Source organism: Carettochelys insculpta, chromosome 26 (genome assembly GCF_033958435.1).
Source record: "Carettochelys insculpta isolate YL-2023 chromosome 26, ASM3395843v1, whole genome shotgun sequence".
NCBI lineage: Eukaryota > Metazoa > Chordata > Testudines > Carettochelyidae > Carettochelys > Carettochelys insculpta.
In genome coordinates, this window is record NC_134162.1 from 16,887,411 (window position 1) to 16,908,279 (window position 20,869).

The following is a 20,869-nucleotide window of genomic DNA, read 5'->3' on the forward strand; positions in this document are numbered from 1 at the left end:
GCTCTTGGCAGAACTGGCAGAGGAGTCTTGCAAATCTCGTAATACAGTCTTATACAAGACACAATGTGATTTGAAATCCTCTGCGAAGATAGAGCTTCTCCTTTTGACCTGGATGCAATGGACACCAGGAGTCTGTCCGTTTTCTGGAAAGGTTTAGTTCTATCAATGTAGAAGGCCAGTGCCCTTCTTACGTCAAGTAAGTGCAACCGTGCCTCTTCATTTGAGTTGTGAGGCTTAGGATAGAATGAGGGCAGCACTATTGGTTCGTTGATATGAAAATCTGAAGAGACCTTCGGAACGAAGGCTGGGTGTAATCGTAAGACCACCGCTTCTTTTGAGAAGATCGTGCAGGGTGGCGTGGACATTATGGCCGCGAGCTCACTCACTCTGCGAGCTGACGTGATTGCCAGGAGGAAAGCTGTTTTAATGGTAAGTAGTCGGGGGGGACCATAGCCAATGGTTCAAAGGGCAGTCCCGAGAGGGTATGTAGAACTAGGTCTAAACTGCATGACGGCGGTATTGGTTTCCGAGGCGGGTACAGGTTCACCAACCCCTTTAGGAAACGCGAGACAACAAGATGGGCGAATGTGGTTGATCCATCCTCTTCATGCCGAAACGCTGATATAGCCGCCAGATGCACCTTTATAGAGGATAGGGAAAGTCTGTTTTGTTTGAGTTGTAGCAAATAATCCAGAATCGTAGGTATGGTGGCGTCCTGGGCTATTAGTTGCCTGGAGGAACAACATTCGGAAAAACACGACCATTTGTGCTGATAAGTCTTTCTGGTGGAAGTTCTCCGACTATATTCAAGGACTTGTTGTACTCCCTCTGAGCATGTAGTCTCTAAGGCGCTTAGCCATGGATGAGCCATGCTTGTAGCCGAAGTCTCTTCGGGTGCGGGTTCAGTATTGACCCCCGAGCCTGAGAGAGAATGTCCAGTACTGTTGATAGGGGAAATGGCTGATATTGAGCCATGCGCAAGAGCAATGGGAACCACTGTTGTCGGTCCCAGGTTGGGACTATGAGTATCATGCGTGCTTTCTCCCTTCTGGTCTTCTCCAAGACCTTGTGTATAAGTGTCGTGGGAGGGAACACAAAGTAGAGGGCCCTTCCATGGGATCATGAAGACACCCCCCAAAGACCCGTGTCCCATGCCCGCTCTGGAGCAGTATTGGGGACATTTCTTGTTTTCTCGGGTGGCGAACAAGTCGATTTGGGGAAAACCCCATCTGCGGAACACTTGGTGGAGTAGGTCTGGATGGATCTGCCACTCGTGAGTGGGCGCAAAGTGTCTGCTGAGTTGGTCTGCCTTGACGTTGTGGACCCCCGGTAGGTATGAAGCCTTTAGGGTTATATTGTTGGCGATGCACCAGTTCCAGAGCTGGACCGCCTCCGCGCAAAACGTACGAGACCTGGCTCCCCCCTATCGGTTTATATAAAACATGGTGGTGGTGTTGTTGGTATTCATGCCGACTATTTTTCTGCACAGATAATTGGAAAAATGCCTGCACGCACTGAACACTGCCCTGAGCTCTAATATGTTTATGTGCAGTGTCTTCTCCGCGGGGGACCATAATCCTTGAGTGGTTTTGTTGTCCATGTGAGCCCCCCATCCCATATGGGAGATATCTGTTGTAATGAACACAGTAATTTGCGGTTGGCGGAAGGGCACCCCTGTTAGGAGATTCTTGGGGTTTCCCCACCATGTTAGCAAGCTTCATGCCTCTGTTGTAAGTGACACCCTCTTGTGGACGGTGTGGATTGAGGGTTTGTATACGGTTGCCAACCAATGCTGCAATCCTTGCATATGCAGCCTGGCATTTTGCACCACGAACGTGGTGGTTGCCATATGCCCCAACAGTTGTAAGCAAGTGAGAACTGGAACAGTGGGGCTGTACGTTAGTAGTTGTATGAGAGATTCGATGGCACGAAAACGAGCCTCGGGTAAATACACCCTTGACGTGACTGAGTCTATCGGAGCCCCTATAAACTCTATATTTTGCGTGGAGTCGGTCTTTGATTTTGAGAAATTGATGATGAGGCCCAGTGAGGTAAATGTGTTTGTGGTGATGTGCATCATCCGTAATACCTCCTCCCGGGAAGTTCCCTTTAGCAGGCAATCGTCCAGGTATGGGAAAATGAAAACTCCCTGTCTGTGTAGGTATGCTGACACCACCGCTAAGGTCTTGGTGAAGACTCTGGGTGCTGAAGAGAGTCCGAATGGGAGGACTCTGTACTGGAAATGATCCGTACCCACAAGGAACGGGAGGAAAACGCCTGTGGGCTGGATGAATTGCGATATGAAAATACGCATCCTGTAAGTCGAGGGCTGCAAACCAATCGCCATGGTCAAGTGCCGTGATTACTGAAGCCATCGTAGTCATTTTGAAGCGCTGTTTGTGTAGGTGCTGGTTCAGTGCGCGTAGATCCAAAATGGGTCTCCACCCTCCTGTCTTCTGCTCCGTCAGGAAATACCTGGAGTAGAACCCTTTGCCTTGAAATTGTTCCGGTACTCTCTCCACTGCCCCTATGAATAGGGGGTGGTCCACCTCCTGCCTTAATTCCGGTAGGTGAGAGGGGTCTCTGAGCATGGGTGCGGTGGGAGGATTTGGTGGAGGTAAAGACTGGAAGGGCATCGTGTATCCCGTGTTTACGATCTCCAATACCCACTTGTCCGACATGATGCTTTTCCATTGTGGGTAAAATGGCTTGAGTCGGTGATGGAACATGTAGTGAGATTGGCACTGAGGTATGGTCTTGGCTTCGCGGCCCTCAACATATCTGTCAAACTTGCTGTCTTGCACTTTGCCCTGCGGAGGCACTGCCCTGCTGAGGCCGGCGCCTAGGGCCCTTATAATGTGTTTGTTGATGACGTCCCTGATCATACCCCCGTTGAAATTGGGTATGTTGCTGTTGGTAACCATAACGGCGTTGCTGAGGATAAAATTTCTTCCTTCAGAACGGTGGGGTATATATCCCCCAAGTCCGAAGTGTCGCTCTGGAATCTTTGCTCGAGTGTAGGACTGAGTCGGACGATTCAGCAAACAATTTTATTTTGTCGAAGGGGAGGTCTGCAATTTTGACCTGTAACTCCTTTGGAATGCCAGATGTGTGAAGCCATGACTCTCTCCGCATTACCACTGCAGTCGCCATGGCACGGGCCGCTGTGTCCGCCACATCCAGTGCAATCTGCACGCCCGCTCGAGAAGCCGCGTAGCCCTCTTGCACAATTGCTTTAAGAATTGGCCTTTTTTCCCCCGGAAGGAAGTCCATGAGGGCAGTAAGCTTGGAATAATTGTCGAAATTGTGATTCGACAAATGAGCGGCATAGTTGGCCATGCGGAGCAACAGAGTAGTTTGAGGAGTAGGCTTTTCTACCCAGAAGATCCAGCTTCTTTATGTCCTTGTCCAATCCCCCACATTTGTACTGGGACGATTTGGACCTGTGTTGGGACGATTCAACCACTAGCGAGTTTGGCTGTGGATGACTAAATAGAAATTCCATACCTTTCGCAGGGACGAAGTACTTTTTGTCCGCTCTTTTGTTGGTAGGAGGAGTGGATGCTGGGGTCTGCCATATATTAGTGGCTGTCTCCATCATTGCATCGTTCAGAGGAATAGCAATTTTTGAAGAAGATGGAGGCCTGAGGTTTTTAAGGAGTCTGTGGTGTTTCTCCTGCACCTCCGCCACTTGAATATCTTGGGATTGAGCTACCCGTTTGAACAGCTCCTGGAACTGTTTCAGGTCATCTGGGGGAGAAATGTCTCCAGGGACCACGGCCTCGTCTGGCGAGGATGAGGAGGCACCACTATGGTATCTCTCCTCCAATTCCTCTGGATCCTGGCCGTATTGATGTGATTGCCTTTGTGGAATTTCGAGGTGGGGTTCAATGTCTTTAGACCCAGCCTCTGATTGGGGAACCCGTGGTGTTCCCCCAGGTGGAAGTAGAACACTGTGGCGTTGAGGAGTGGTCGACGGGGATCCATAGTGAGACGTCAACCTCCTATGATGACGCCCCGCATAATGATGGCGGTCGTAGCAACAGGGACAGGGGCCCGGCGATGGAGACCTGGACCATGACCCAAGGATGTAAGGGTGGTGCCTCGAATGTCGAGACCTCTGAGATGATACCGACGTACGAGGAGAGCCTCTGTGAGAAGACGTGTAGGGATCTCTGCTCGATGCTGGAGAAAAGCGTGCAGATCCGTGATGGGCTCCGAAGAAAAGGAGAAGGACGTCTGTGGCAGGCTGAAGGTGTTGCTGCCCGTCGAATCTCCGGTGGTGATCGTGGTGACAGAGGCAGTGCCTGGTCTTCGTTTTAGCCTTTACGCTCTCGGGTGGTCTTACTGGTGAACTTGGTACCGGAGCAGGTATCATGCTGATTTCCAATGCTCCCGGTGCCGTTGTTGTCAGTGCCGTCGTCGCCGGTGCCGTCGTCACCGGTGCCGTGGATCCCGGTGCCGTCATCTCCGGTGCCTCTGGGGAAGTCTCGATCAGTGCTGCAGTAGCCGGTGCCGAACTGATTAGTGCCCGCACGGCTCTCGATGCCGTCTCCCTGGTAACTGCAGGGCCTTGAGTGGTTGCATGCGCTGCGGCTTTACCAGTGGAGGAAGCCAGCGTGCGCGGGCCCTTTGTTACACTCGTCCCGCTCCCAACAGTAAGGGGCAGGGATCGAGTAGGCGAGGCTCTTCTTTTCTTTCCTTCTGTGCAGAGGAGGTCAAAGAAGCAGCCTTCCTCTTGTGCGGTCCTGAAGAGCCCTCCGCATGAATTGCCTTCGATGAGGCAGGCTGAAGTGCTTTGTCAACTAACAGCATCTTCAGCCTCATTTCTCTATCTTTTCTAGCTCCATTAGTCAACTTGGAACAATGGGAGCACTTCTGGGGAACGTGCGTCTCCCCAAGGCACCGTATGCATCTGCTATGGCCATCCGAAGCAGGCATGGCCTCCCGGCAAGATTCACACTTCTTAAAGCCGGGAGATGGCATTGTTAAAACTTAATTCTGAGTCCTTAGGTACTTAAGGTACTTAGCACACTTAACAGTCTGTTAGGTGATGTTAATAACCGTTGGCCTTTGAAGGCCGACAAACAAAAGCAGCGGGCCCGCCCGGAGGTGGCCACCGCGGTTTTAAGATAGTCTTTAACTTTTAACAACTTTTAACAGAGTAACTAACTATAATAACCATCGGACTGCTAACTATGAACTGTTAAAAACTATTAACACGAGAAAAAATAAGACTTATCTGTCTCAGGCATCGGAGCCGGAGAGGATTCCGTCTGCAGCCGTTGGCAGTTGAGAAGGAACTGGCGGGGACCGGATCGCGCACGTGACCGTAAGCGCGTGAAGAGCCGACGCGCATCGGCGCATGTGTGACCCGACGGAGACTGCTGAACATTTTCCGAGCTGCGGCACCGGGGCAAGCCCGACACCTACTGTGGAGCACCCACGGGGACCACTCGAAGAAGAATCTCAATTGTACCTTATCCTTCAAAAGGAGGACACACGGGGATCCTGTTGTCAGGGCATGGAAACTGGACACTCTTCTGTCTGACATAATTGGCACAAAGAGAGGGAGCACTCAGGAGATCATCAGTTCAACGGGCAGCACTGTTAGCCGAGAAAGGACCAAGTTAAAGTCCCATTGTCAAAGAAGGACTTGGGTCTATGGGAATAGCCCTCCAAGACCTTTGAAGAATTGAGCTGTCATGTCCTGTGAAAACACTGAACAGCCATGAATATCTGTGGATGGAAGGCTGAGAGTGTCAACAGATGCACCCTGTCTGCAGTCAGAGCAAGACCCTTTGTGCAAGGGATGCATCCTGATTTTGCCAAAGTGTACCACATGCATGCTACCATGTGATCAACAAAGTACAGAAACATCCTGGCCAAGGTTAGCAATGCAACAGAAACCTGTGCTATGAGGGCTGAGAGAGTGTTGTATCTGTCTTGTCGGCGAGATGCTTGATCTCTGGTCGAAGCTAGGGCTGTGCCGATTAACTTGATCCTCTGCATTGGTAACTAATGCCAATTTCTTCGAGGGGGCCCAGATGCTTGCTCATGGCCAGGAGACAAGCTGTCTCATCGTGGACCTTGGCTTCAGAGCTGCCCAGCCTATAGCCGAGATAAGGACATAGCTGGACCCTTTGGCACCTCAGGTAAGCAACTGCAACCAACATGCGCTTCATGAAGAACATTGGGGTCATAGACAGCCCAAAGGGGAGGAAGGTAAACTGATGATTCACACCTACCATGAAAAGAAGGAATTGTCTTTGCCTCTTGAAGATTGCAACATGAAAGTAGATGTCTCTGAGGTTGAGGGTGACATACCAACCCCCCAAATCCAGGTCTGGGATGACAGAAGCCAGGGAGACCGTGTGAAATTTGAGCCTCACCAGACAGCAGTTCAGTTCTTGCAAGTCTAGGATAAAATTAAGGCCCCCTTTGGCTTTCAGGATTTAAAAAATGGGATTAAAAGCTCCAATGTGTTTACTACGGTGGCACCTCAACCACTGCTCCCACCTGAAGCAACTCCCCCACCTCCTGCTCAAGTAGTTTCTCGTGAGTAGGCTCCCTGAAGGAGGACACGGAGGGTGGATGCATGTGTGGGAAGGAGGTGTAGAGGAAAGATGGAGAGAATAGCCATCCTGCACAGTGGTTAGGATGTGGTTAGGTTGTTCTGGAGTCCTTAAGCCCATGCAGCTTTGGGTCTGTATGCTCTGCACATGGGGCAGCCCTGTTGAATGGAAGGTCCTGAAAGAACTGCTAGGTCTCTCGAGATAAGGCACACAGGAGAAGCCATGCCAAACTGCACATGGACACAGACCATACCATACAGCATGCTGAAGAGTCCACTGCATTGGAGCCCCCTTACAATGCTGCCCTAGCTGTTGATGAACTTTTGTCAGACAGAGCCCAAAATTCTAGCAACAACTCAAACTTTGCCATCACCTGCCACATATTCAGGTCATAGCTGGCAATGTGGGCCTGCTCATTTGCCACGCACAGCTGGAAACTTGACAAGGAATACATTTTTTGACCACAAAGATCCAGGTGTTTCAATTCTTTATTCCTTGAGCCCAGGGCAAGCTGGCCTTGTTTCTCTTGGTATCTGACCACATTCACCATAGGAAGGCTTTGTGCATATAAAAGCAAAAAGAACTATTAATTCTAAAAAAGCTGCAGCTAGAGATTGGAGTGAACAGTTCCAAATACCATCACTCACAGCAAGGATATGAGGGAGGAGTGGGGCCAGCAATGCCCTATATAGTGAAGCACACGTGCACCAATCTGGCGGTGCTGGAGCCAGTCTCCTATCCTATGGATACTACTGAGGGAAAATCTGACATTGGTGTAAGCAGTAAGCACACACACCTCCTTTGTATGGAAAATAGCAAGCACTCAGAATAATTATGTATATTCAGGCCCTGATTCCACTAACTACTTGAGCCTGGTAATATACCTGTGTAATCTATACATTTAAAATTGTTGGAATTACCAAATTACGTGCACAGATATACCTATTCTTTTTTATTGCTGCTATCTGTCATCTCCTCTCTCATCATTTGTTACATCCACTTAATACAATTTGTCTTGTAAAGTGAATATCATTCTGGAATGCATTAGCAGGAGCGCTGTAAGCAAAACATGAGAAGTAATTCTTCCACTCTACTTAGCACTGATAGGCCAGTTCTGGACACATTTCAGGAAAAGTATATACGAATTGGCCAAAGTCCAGAGGGGAGCAACAAAACTGATTAAAGGTCTGGAAAACATGTCCTATGAGTAAGTATTGAAAAATAAGGGTTAGTTTAGTCTGCAGAAAAAAAGACTGAGGGGAGAACATAACAGTCTTCATATACATACAAGACTGTGTTTTAAAGAGGAGGGTGGTAATTCTTCTCCTTATCTACAGACGACAGGACAAGAAATATTAGGCTTAATTTGAAGCAAGGGAGATGCAGGTTAGCCATTTGGAAAAAATCACAATTATAAGGGTAGTTAAGCAATGGAAAATATTTTGTAGAAATGCTGTAGAATATCAGTCACTGGTGGTTTTTTTAAGAACAGGTAAAAACAGGCGGGCAATAAAACAGCAGCAATGTGCCAGAGCAGTGGGCGGGTGGCTGCTGCTATATTTACCTGCACGTCCACAGGTGGAGGCAACTGTAGCTCTTGTTGACGGCAATATGCCTTTCCTGGCCTGTGGGAGCTGCGAGAAGGGCATAGACCAGGACGCCACTTTCTGTGGATCCATTGGCCACGAACAGCAATCTGCAGCCAACAGGAGCTACACTTGCCCCTATCTGGAGAGGTGCAGGTAAACACAACAGTGTCAAGAGCCCTTTCAGTCCTCCATTTCTATGATTCTAAATCTAAATTATGAGAGAGTTTGTGTGTCTATCTATGAGTCTACTTGTTATAGAGCTCCCAAATGTTAAGAGCTAGAACCACCAAATTTTGGTTATCCTAATTTAAAGCACGGTCAGGGTTTGGCTGTGCGATGACAATCGGATGCACCCCCACTTGCTGCCCTGAGGCCTCCACACTGCCCAGCCCCCTTCCCTGAGCCCTCTGCACAACCCTCTGCCCTGACTCCAGGACTCTCTACCCTTCTTTCCTGAGCCCCACATATCTCCAAGCCTTTAGCCCTATTCCTGAAGCCCTCACCCTCCGAGCCCTCCACCCAACCCTCTGACCTGAGAGCACACCTCCCAAGCCTCCTGCCCTCAAACCTGTACCCCCACACCCTGGCATGAGTTCTCAACACCTACCCTGTTTCCACAGTCCCTTGCCATGAGCCTCCACCCCCTGTCCTAACTCTACCATCCACACCTCCTGTCCTGAGCCCTACACAACTAAGCCCGTCATGACTCCTTCACCCCCACACCTCCCTGCCCCATGTCCTAAGCTCCCCTATACCCAAACCCCAGACCTGACTCCAGCACTTTCCAGTACCCTGCCCTGAGCCTCCCACACCCAACCTCCTACTCTGAGCCCCCCATCTTTTTCTTGACTCCTGGCACCCCCACCCTTGAGCCCTCCACACCTGTCAACCTTCTGCCCTGTATCTTGATTCCCTTTTTACAAATCTCAAATGGACATTCGTTATAGTTTAACCAGTTTTCCATGGTTCTTCCTGAAAACAGTCCCTTTACACACTTAACACTTCCCTTTTTGTGCTCTAGTACCAGCAGCAGCAAGAGACAGCAGAGGCAAGAGTGAAGTGAGAGGTACATTGTATCCTTTAGCAATTCCAATGTAACAAGCCAAATTTTACGCTTTCATTAAAAAAACAAATCACAGCTCATTTTGAATTTAAAAGGAGAAGCAACTTTAAATGTAACATTGTAATTAAAAATTAGATCATACCTCTCTTTTTCAAGCTCTGCGTTCAGTGCTGTAATCTGTTTGATACCATTTCGTTCATTTTCAATTGCACCAGTTAACTGTAGTTTCAAATTGTGTACTTCCTTCTGCAGGAAGAAAAGGCGTAAATGCTCATGCATTTATAGTATATACTGCTACAAAGAAACAGACAACCCAAAAATCTCAAAATAAATAAACGTATGGATACCTGTTCATTACGTGGACAACTATGAGATATTAAATGTTTGTATGAAAGGGCCAAAGGCTGTTAAACTGGGGTCACAACCCGATTTTAATGGGGTTGCAAGTGCTGGCTTAGATTTGCTTGGGACAAAGATGAATCCCAAGTTTCACCACCCATGGCTGAAACCCATGTGACCCAGGGCGGGGTATGGGGAGGCAAAGCCCAGAGCCCATAACCCCATGTGGAAGGCGGGGCAAAATTGAAGACCAAGGGCTTCAGCACCAGACAGAGGGCCTGGCTTTGTTGTGAATGTGTCGTGGTTGCAGACGATCCTCTCAGTCACCTCCCTCTTCTGGCTAATGGTTAAGTCAGAAAATATCTGCACCCACACCCAGGGGGTTTTACTCACTGGGGCTGAATCCCCTTGGAGATAGATACAAGCCTCCTCCCTCTTGCCAGGGTTTCAAAAGACTGATGTTACATATTTGTTCTGGCTTTCAACGTTCTGGTTGCTGCACCTTATAATTTACCTCTCCCATGGGTCCAGTGTTTTCATAGGGACCCTGTCACTAGACTAACAGCTCACTTTTAGGTGTGGGAACCAGGACCCTTCCCAATCGCTGGGCTGGAACAGCTGGATGTTTGCTTACTGCTTACAGTATGCTGATTCGGCCGCTTGGGCCTCCTCCACATGTTTTTGTACCTGTGCTATTTGGTCCTTCATTTGCAACACATGCTCTATTATATTTCTCCCCTTCGCTGGTGATTCTTCCCAAATTTCCTTGGTTATATCTAGGATGCCATGAGGGAGGCATCCATACAAGAGATTAAAGGGGGAAAATCCAGTGGGTGCCCGGAGGGCTTTTAGATGGGGACAGGGGCTGTGTAGCTGGCACTCAGGATGAGGCGAACCCCAGGCCAGAACCTGTGCAAGATTCTCATGTGGGTATTCTCTGCCCCCAGATATAACCCAAAAAGATGACTGTGAATGGGGCTCAGGATTGGTGTTTTTGGGGTACAAGGAGGTTGGTGTACCTCTTGTTCCTGCATATACATGACTCAATATAGGAGGTCTCTCTTGATTATGAAAAATAGTCCTGGACCTTGGGATTTTCCTGCTATGGGTGTCCCATCTATTTCAGCCAGCTCCTTCCTCACCTTCTTATACCCGGTCCCACCCAAATGTCACCCTCCTGGGGCTTAACACGTCCTAACTCACCATGCTCTGCTTCTACCCTCTTAGATGACTCTGTAAGACTGGTGTTGGTACCGGTTTCTGAACACTCTGGCTTCTCTGGGCCCTTCCTTTGTGCCCATCAACCTATAGAGGAAGCCTGGCCAAAAAATTCATGTACCAGAGGCCTCCTTCATCCAAAGGTAATCAGTGATGTTACCAGCAGGCAGATCATACTAGGCCTTTTGGGCCTCTCCGCTGAGAACACGGGCAAGTATGCAGGCCCACTGTTCCTGTGGCCACGTCTCACACTGAGTGGTTACCACAAAATACAGGAGATTGAATTCTATGTCACATGTCACCCACAGCCATCATTTTTGGCAGGCGGCCTGTAGCCTTCAGGTTTTGGGTGGTAAGTGTTTTCAACTGGGCCAATACCTCTTGGAAGAGGGCTCTGTCAGAGACTGCCTCAGAGGCTTGCAAAGGTCTTCCACACTGCCTCTTAACTTTTGCTAGAGGCCTGGGTCACAGCTTACACATCCAAACGACTGAGGTGAAACCTGTCCATAATCCTGCCCCACTCCTTTCTAGGAGCAGCCTTTTTGAGGTATGGGAGAGGGTTGGGGGAAACCCATGCACACCCACTACTCTTGGTTTCTTGCCTAGGGACCCTAGATAGTGACAAGAGATGCGTTTTTTTCCCCTCTAGCCTCAATACAACAACCTTTTTGCCTGTACCACTCCCCCAGACACACTCCTCGTTCTTTCTCCCTAGTACTTGAGCAACTATTTCTTTCTTTAGCACAGAGAGGTCCAGGTTACTCTGTTTTCTGTCCTCAACACTCCAGTATTTTCTCCTGAGTCCTTTGCTCTTTTCTTTCCCCACTCCTCACCTGAAGGAAAATCTTTTAAAGTAACCCAGCAGGACTTCATTGGCTGCAGGTGCCTGATTAGCCTTCTACTCCAAGAAAGTTCTAAGCATTACATGCCTTCCTGTCTTGATTATATGGCAGCAGTCTCAGGCAGTTTTTTCAGGAAACAGAAAACCATTCACTCAGCTCCCAGTACATCTACTCTCCACCAAATTAATGTAGCCAGCCATCCTGGGTCTATCATGCCGGTTATACCTTTGACCTTCACAACATATCCTTGCAATGAGTTCTTTGGTGGACTGTGAACTGTGTGAAGAAGTACTTCCTTATATTTATTTTAAATCTGCTGCCCATTAATTTCATTGTATGCACAGTAATTTCTATATGTCACTGATCAAGACATTTAAATATGTTATAGATATCAATAAGATATATGGGAGAACAAGAGTCACCCTGTCTACAGACCTCTCTGATTTGAAGAATATCCTTCATTTCTTTTTCTGTCTTTTGTAATCTCTCAAAAGTGATCTCACAGTGTATCTTTTCAGATAAAAATCCTTGAATTTGTTCCCGTTTAAAAACACTGGAGTTCAAAATTTACAAAATTTGGGCTTGAACATACAAAGAGTAAACCTAATTAACAAAACTCAGCCCTGGCACTTCTAAGCAAATGTTTAATATAATTTCAAATTACACAACCAAATTAGGACCGAAAGTAACATCAGCCTTTAATAAAAGCATGTACGTCGCAGCCAAGTCAGACTGCAATAAGGAACAAGACTGTGGTAATGTTCTAACGCTTTGGGTACTCAATCTATGTACAATATATTAATTTTAGTTGATATTATGAAGCTGTTCTTATAAAACTCTTGTGTCATGGAACATGGATGTGGAATCCACCATTTTCTGACAGGGACTGATTGAAAGAACAAGGTGTGTGTCTGGGGAACTGATCCAGGCAAAAAGGTTGCTGTATTGTATGTCTCTGCCAGACCAGGAGTAATAGTCAATCATTAAACTTTAAACTGTCATCTCTTAAGGAGAAAATACATTTGGCTAATATGTTAGCACAAGCTGAGAAAGCCCAGTCCCTCCATACCCTCTCCAGATAGGGGGAGCAGAAAATACTCATTAGCAAAGGAACCAGACATTGTTGGTGGGATATATAAACATGAGTGACAGGCGCACTGAGACAGAAACAGGAAATTTTGAGAGCAGCAAAGAAGAAATGGATGGATCTTCAAGAAAGAGGAACAGGAAGGATCTAGTTTAACTATGGGACCAGCCGAGATCAGAGAGGGCTGACCTAGAAAGACAGAAGGGTCTCAGACAAACCCAGAGGACTCTGCCCAAATCCAAAAAAATTCTTCAAAGTGATTACAAAAACTACTTACAGAAAACACAAATAGATAGGTATTATTTCATCTAAATCTCTCCCTCTCTCTTACTCTTTACTTAACTGCATAAGAAAATCTCTCTGAGGGCTTTTACTGTCACATGTACCTGAAGGGGCAAACACAGATGGCCCCACATTCTATATAATTCAAAGAAACCAGCAAGAGCTGCTGCAGAAGCCTACAGGAAACAGCCATAATTTCAGGAACAACATATTTGGATCATAGCATCCCAACTCCCAAGTGTTGTCAGACAAAATTTACAGCTGGAGCATATGCCTAAGAGTCCAAGATAAAGGCCAATGGCAACAACCACCTGACCCCATCAAGCTAAAAGCACATAGGTTTCAGCATTTGGAACTCATCACTGCAGTCTGGCACAAGTACTCAGCAAGGAGAGCTTAACCAGATCTATAAAAGGGAATCTGTGTTGGCTTTATCTAGGATTCACAGTACCTAAAAGCTGGCCCTAAGGTGTGCAAATAGCAAGCGTGAAAAATCAGGACACTTGAGGAGAAAGGTTGGGGGAGGGGGGTTGTAAGGGGAAAGGTGATATAGTAACATACATAAGACAATCACCCTAATATCACCATGGTCCCAATAATATTGGAAACTCCAGTTGGCCCCTTGGTCTGTTCCAAGTGGGAGACTGAATCTTTTTAATAGCTTCACACCCTTGAAATTGTGTCTATGTGAACTGCCCAAAGTGTCAATTGTTTTTCAAATTTGCCAATCTTTCTGAGCTGGGGATGTGTACCACCATAAATGGGAAACTATGTATAGGCAATCTTTAAAAAAAATATTGTGTTTGGGGAAAAAATCCACAAAAACAATCTACAACTTCTGAAATAGCTAGTTCAAAAGATAATACAAATAAAATAAAATTTTAAGTGTGATTAAAAAGAAAATCCAAATAATCGAACCTTAAACTCTGAGTGGTCAGAATCCTTAATTTCTCTCTCTTTTATTAATACATTTTTTGCTGATTGTTCACACATTAATTGCTGCTCCAAGTCTTTTTGACCTTTGAGTGACTTCTCCTAAAAAGCAAAGGAAAATATTTCAAAATGTACCTTACAATAAACTGAGAATATTTATAAATTATAGGTTATTTTCAGTCACATTCTTACACAGCAAAGAAGATACACTACTCACGCTAAGAGGAGACATGTTCTTTGTTGAACATAACTTTCTCAAAATTCTATAGCTCTTTTAGCGTGAAGCTACAAGTTTAACTATCCATACGGAACATAAACATAGACATTAAATCTAAGGGTAGATCTAGCTTGCAAAGTTATTTTGAAATAACAGCTGTTATTTCAAAATAACTAACCAAGCAGATACACATGCAAGCACTATTTTCAAATAATTTTAAAATAGCAGATGCCTTAATTTGAAATTGGTAAACCTTCCCAAAAAATTGGGAAGAAGGGTGCTTTCAAAACTTAGGTTTCCTTTCCAAAGAACCCCCTCTATATGACTAGTTTTCAATTTGAAAGCAAGACTTTCAACAGGCCAAGGAGTGGCCATTATGCAAATTAGACTTTGAATATTCATATTAGTGCCTCATTAGCATTTCCGATCCATGGCATTTGCATACGCCTTCCAAAAGGAAGGAGTAGTGTAGGTACGTTCATAGAATGTCTAATGACGCTATTTCAAAATAGGCTCTATTGTATGTAGATTGCATATTTCAAAATAGCTAAGTCGTATTTCAAAATGCGTTTCTGAGTAACTGTTATTTCAAAGTAAAGTATTTTGGAGTAACCCTGCTGCAATAGCTTATTTCAAAATAAGGCTGCTGTGGAGACATACCCAAAGAAAGCTCACATTCTAGATCTACAAGTTAAAAGTTACAGGAAAAACAGACCACAATAAGGCTCCAAGAAGGTGGCATTAGCTTAATTTTAAAAAGTATTATTGGAACTAATTTCAAACTTCAGCTTCAAATGTAATCTCAATGGAATTCAACAGAGGTAGGCGTTTATAGACATTATGGAAAACGTAACTGGTGTTCTTCAAGACATGTTGCTCACATCCATACCAATGCAGGTGTGCATGCACATGCATGCCCAATTGCTGGAAGTCTTTTTCCCCCTAGCTGACAGTCATCAGGTTGGTGCAGAGCCCCCTGGGGTGGCACTGTTATTGTCACCAATATATACACTGCCCGATCCTCTCTCTGTTCAGTTCCTTCTTGCTGGCTACTGCAACAGTGGGGATGGTGAGTGGGTTTTGGAATAGGTATGAGCAACACATGTCAAAGAAAAGACAGTTAGTTACCTGTTCTGTAACTGGTGTTCTTTGAGATGTGTTGCTCATGTCCATTTCCAAGTTGGGTGTGCATTGGCGCATGCCCAGTTGCTGGATGCTTTCTGCCCTAGCCAGCAGCCACAGGGTCGGTGCGGCGCCCCCTGGAGTGGTGCCGATATGGCAACCAATGTATGCACCACCCACCCCCGCCGCCGATTAGTTCCTTCTTGCCGGCTTCTCTGACAGTGGGGAAGGCAGGAGGGTTTGGAGTGGACGAGCAACACATCTCGAAGAATGCCAGTTACGGAACAGGCTCGTGTGCATTCCAAGTTGGGCGAATACTAGCTGATGCCTAGGAGGAGGGGTCAGAGCCCAGACAGAATGAAGCACAGCCTTGCCTACTGCAGTGTCATCTCTAGCATGTTGCATCATTGCATAATGGGCCGTGAACTTGCGTATAGAGGAGCAGGTGGCCGCCCTGCAGATAGCCTGGCTAGGGACTTGGGCCAGATATGCTGCTGAGGAAGCTTGAGCTCTGGTAGAGTTAGCCCTGACTGGGGGAGGGGGACCCCCACCAGCTTATAGCATTCCTTAATGCAGGCCACTATCCAGGAGAACAATTGCTGGGAGGAGAACAGGAGGCCCTTCATCCTGTCTGCCACTGCCACAAATAGCTAGTGGGACTTCCTAAAAGGTTTGGTCCTGTCCACATAGAAGGCCAGCACACTCCTAACATCCAACGTATGTAACCTCTGCTCCCTCAGGGAGGCATGAGGCTTCAAATAAAAGACGGGTAGGGAATTGTGCTGCTTAACATGAAAGGGGGAGACCACCTTCTGAAGTAATGCTGGGTGGGGCCTCAACCTGACCCTGTCCCTGTGGAACATGGTGGACCCATTCTACACAATCAGGGCCCTTAGTTCCGACACACTCTTGGCTGAAGAAACAGCCAGCAAGAATGTTGTTTTGTAACTAAGAAATAGGAAGGAACAGGAAGCAAGGGGTTCAAAAGGTGCCCCCATGAGTCTCAACAATACCTGATTGAGGTCTCACACTGGCAAAGGTGGACGCATCTGTGGTAGGACCCTTTCCATGCCCTTCATAAGCCGCTTTACCACAGGGTCTGAGAAGACTAATGATAGGCCCGGCCCAGGGTGAAAGGCCAAGATAGCTGCTAAATGCCCCTTGACAGAGGACAGTGACAACCCTTCCTGACTCAGGAACAACAGTTAATCCAGAATAACTGGTATCGGATTCTGCCCTGGGGATAACCCCTTTTGAGTTGCCCAGAAAGAAAATCTTTTCCTTTTGGCTATATATGTTGCCTTGTGGAGGGCTTCCTGCTGTTCAGCAACACTTCTTTCACTAGTCCCGAGCACGAGATCTCCACCACTTTCAGCCATGGTGCTTCCATGCTGTGAGATGTAGCACTTGAAGGTTGAGGTGCTGCAGTCTCCCCTCCTCCTGTTTCAACAGGTCTGTATGTAATGGGAGTGCAATTGGGTCGCAGATGGACAACTCCAAGAGGGTTGAGTACCAGCGTTGTTGAGCCCATGCTGGGGTCACTAGGATGACCAATGCCCTGTCTGAGTTCGGAGTAGGGTTCAGTGGATGACTGGCACTGGAGGGAAGGCATAAAGCAGAGGGCCTGACCAACCAGTGAATGCTGAATGCATCTGTCCAGGAGCCCTGGTTCTGATTCTGGTACAAGCAGAATGTCTGGCATTTCGCGTTGAGATGGGAGGCAAATAAGTCTAATGAGGATGTCACTACTTCTGTAAAATTAAATGCAGTATTTTGGGTGTAGTGACCACTCCTGTTCCAGGAAAGACCTGCTGAGACTGTCTGGCAGGGAGATGTGGGGCCCCAGCTGGTAATACGCTCTCAGAATTTGATTTTAAATGCAAAACTCCCAGAGCCTGAGGGCCTTGTGACACAGGAGAGAAGAACATGCATCCCTTTGCTTGTTTATATAATACATTGCTGTGGTATTGTCTGTACTCAGGGCAACCCACTGACCCTTTAAACTGTTTTGAAACACCTCGCATGTGAGACTGATGACTCTGAGTTCTGAAGATTTATATGAAAGCCAGGCATCCTCCTTGTTCCAAAGAGTATGGGGCTGGCACTCCCCTAGATTCATTCCCCAGCCCGAGACTGAGGCGTCCATAACTAGAGGGAGGGTCGTGGGAGGTTGAAAGGCACTCCTATGCAGGCCAACCAAGCATCCAGCTACCAGTGTAGTGTTAATAGCACTTTTGGAGGGACTGTCACCAACATGTCTATGTTGTTCCTGAGAAGCCAGTACACCAAGGCGAGCCACAGCCAGAAAGAGCACATCTGCAGTCTGGCGTGCTGGACTACAAACGTGCACGCCACCATGTGACCCAACAACCTGAGGCATCCTCTGGCCGTGGTGGCGGGGAACTTGATCAATTCATGGATGAAGGATGCCATGGTCTGAAACCTGCTTTGTGGCAAGTAGGCTCTGGCCTACCCTGCATCTAGTAGGGCCCCCACAAACTCCACTACTTGGGTGGGGGTCAACACCAACTTCGCCTCATTTACCACGAGACTGGGAGTGTTGAATGCCTGCCGTATCAGCTGCACGCGACCCCTGACTAGTCAATCGTCCAAGTAGGGAAAGATGTGCACCCCCTGCCTGCATAGGGAGGCTGCCACCACTGCCATACATTCAGTGAAGACCCTCGGGGGCAGAGGACAGACTGAACAGAAGGACTGTGAACTGATAACGGTCCTTTCCCACCACAAAGCGGAGTAACCTCCTGCGGGGTGGATAAATTGCTACGTGGAAATATGCGTCCTGTAAGTTGAGAGCAGCAAACCAGTCCACCCCGTTATAGCATTGGAATAATTAGGCCCAGGGACATCATATGAAACCGTACCTTTTTCACAAATTTGTTTAGGTTTCACAGGTCCAAGATGGGTCATAGCCCCTCTTTTGCTTTGGGAATTAGGAAATAACAGGAATAAACCACCTGTCCCCAAAACTGATGGGGGAGCTCTTGTATAGGCTCCCCTGCCCCCCCGATGGAGGAGAGACTGTACCTCCTGCCTGAGGAGAATCTCGTGAGAAAGGTCCCTGAAGAAGGATGGGGAGGGAGGGTAGGAAGTGGGGTACGAAGAAAACCGGAGAGTGTATCCCCTTTCTACTGCATGCAGGACCCACTGATCCAAAGTTATGATGCACCAGGCATGGTGGAAAGGGGATAGGTGGAATGAAAATAAAAGCTGAGCTCGAACTGGGGTGGTGATTGGTGTGTCGTTCTCGACCGCACCATCAAAATTCTTGTTTAGACCCCGGTGGGAGTTTTTAATGACTCTGGCCCTGAGTCTGTTGGCCATGATGTCTCCCATTAGAACAGCCCTGTCTTCTACTGTTATCCCATTGCTGATGAGGGAATTGTCTGAAGAGGCCTAGGGGTGAAACGCTGACACTGGGGCGCAGGGCTGTGCAGGTGAAGTGAGCATAAGGTGGCCCTCGAGTCTTTCAGGCTGTGGAGCCTTTTGTTTGTCTTTTCCAAAACAGGGATGGCCCCTCAAAGGGAAGGTCCTGGATAGTCTGCTGGACCTTTGTAGGGGAGTCCTGCGACTTGTAACCATGATTCCCTATGCATGGCTATCCCAGAGGCCATGACCCTAGTGGCAGCATCTGCTGCATCCAGCGGTGCCTGCAGCACTGCCCTGCGTATGAGCTTATGCTCGTCCTCCACCACATTAAAATCAGGTTTACTTTCTGTTGGAACCATCTCCAAAAAGTGGGATAAGAAACTGGCCGTGTTGTATGCGTACCTGGTAACCAGAGCCTGCTGGTTCATCATCAGTCCCTTGACCAAGGTCGTTGGGGCGCCTTCATGACAATGTTCTTTATAGTGTCTCTCCATCTTCGGCAGTCGTGTGCCAATTCTTGAGTTGTGGCAAAGCTCATCCCTGTCAATTCTTTAATGTTGTCTATCTATTGCTTTTTCTTTCTGCCACATCTCCTTTTGCCATTGACTGTGCCGTGCAGTATGGTCTTGAACAGGCCTGATGATCTTGTTGCACGTCCATATCATCTTAGTTTGCTCTTTCATGCTGGATAGTAGGTCGCGATGAGGTCCTATTGCCAAGTTGATGATGTTTCTGACCTCTTCATTACTAATATGTGCCGTGTAGGGGACGTAAAGCAACTTGCGGTATAGCTTCATTTCAAGGGCCTCGATCTTGCGCTATAGTTCTGCTGTCAGAGTCCAGGTCTCACAAGCATATAAAAAGATGGAGTGTACAACAGCCTGCATGAGCCTTACTTTTGACTTTAGGGATATGTTTTTGTCTTTCCAGATTGGTTTTAATTTTACCATTGCTGCAGTTGTTATTGCTGTTCTGGCGAGCAGTTCTGGTTTTGTACCTGCATCAGAGATGATCAACCCTAGGTATTTAAATTGTTTTACTTCTTCCAATTTCTGTTGTTTTATGGACATTTGTGTGGATGTAGCCCTAGGATCTTTGGTCATGAGTTTTGTCTTTTCTGCGTTTATTTCCACGCCATATTTTGTTGAAGTTTTATCTAGGCATTTAACAAGGTTATCTAGTTCTTTTTCACTCCTTGCCAGTCCAACAATGTCATCTGCAAAACGTAAGCTGGTTATAGATTGACCGCCAATACGTACGGTTCCAGAGTGGTCATCTAGAGCACCTATCATGATACATTCCGGAAAGATGTTGAAAAGAGTAGGAGAGAGTATGCAGCCCTGTCGTACTCCTATAGTGGTATGGAATCAGGCACCACTAATTAATACTGCACGACTGGCCTTTTTGCACACATTTTTAATTATGTCAAGGCTAACAGCTTCCAACTGGCAGCCTGAGCACACGGCCTTTCAAACAAACCGACCGGTCAGCACTCCAAACACCAAACAGACAGACAAACCCAGGCCCAGAACCCCCAAACCCAGACACCCACACAATCCAGAGAGCCACTTACCTGAAGGTGCTGTAGTTTGCTCCCTCCTTCCCCAGGAGAGCCCCTCTCAAAACTCCCTCCTGTTAGCAACCACTCTGTTTGCAAGCTCCCTGGTCGCTTGCCAGCAGGGTTTAAAAAAAGCTCTGGCCTTCCTGTTAGCCTTGATTAGGTTTGAAATCTGAACTCTGCATGCCGATTGGCTGAGCGGTAGGCAGAGGGAGGGGCTCTCAGGAAGGCCAGAGCTTTTTTAACCCTGCTGGCAAGTGACCAGGGAGCTTGCGACCAGGGCAGTTGCAAACAGGGTGGCTGCTAACAGGATGGAGTTTTGAGAGGGGCTCTCCTGGGGAAGAAAGGGGCAAACTACAGCACCTGCAGGTAAGTGGCTCTCTGGAGTGTGTGGGTGTCTGGGTTTGGGGGTTCTGGGCCTGGGTTTGTCTGTTTGGTGTTTGGAGTGCTGACCGGTTGGTTTGTTTGAAAGACCATATGGTCAGGCTGGCAGTTGGAAGCTGTTAGCCTTGATTACGCTTGAAATCTAAACTCTGTGTGCCAATTGGCTGAGCGGTAGGCAGAGGGAGGGGCTCTCAGGAAGGCCAGAGCTTTTTAAACCCTGCTGGCAAGCGACCAGGGAGCTTGCAAACAGGGTAGTTGCTAACAGGAGGGAGT

The 20,869-nt window shown here is 47.4% G+C and overlaps 1 protein-coding gene across 1 annotated transcript in view; it reads right to left on the reverse strand.

Moving 5' to 3' along the window:
• Window positions 1-20,869, reverse strand: part of SYCP1 (synaptonemal complex protein 1) — a 122,143-nt gene that overhangs the window by 41,690 nt on the left and 59,584 nt on the right. The window contains exons 15-16 of the mRNA XM_074977265.1: window positions 13,914-14,030; window positions 9,370-9,473 (exon numbers count right to left, since the gene is read on the reverse strand). Coding sequence (XP_074833366.1) covers window positions 9,370-9,473; window positions 13,914-14,030 — 221 coding nt within the window. The remainder of the gene's footprint in view (window positions 1-9,369; window positions 9,474-13,913; window positions 14,031-20,869) is intronic.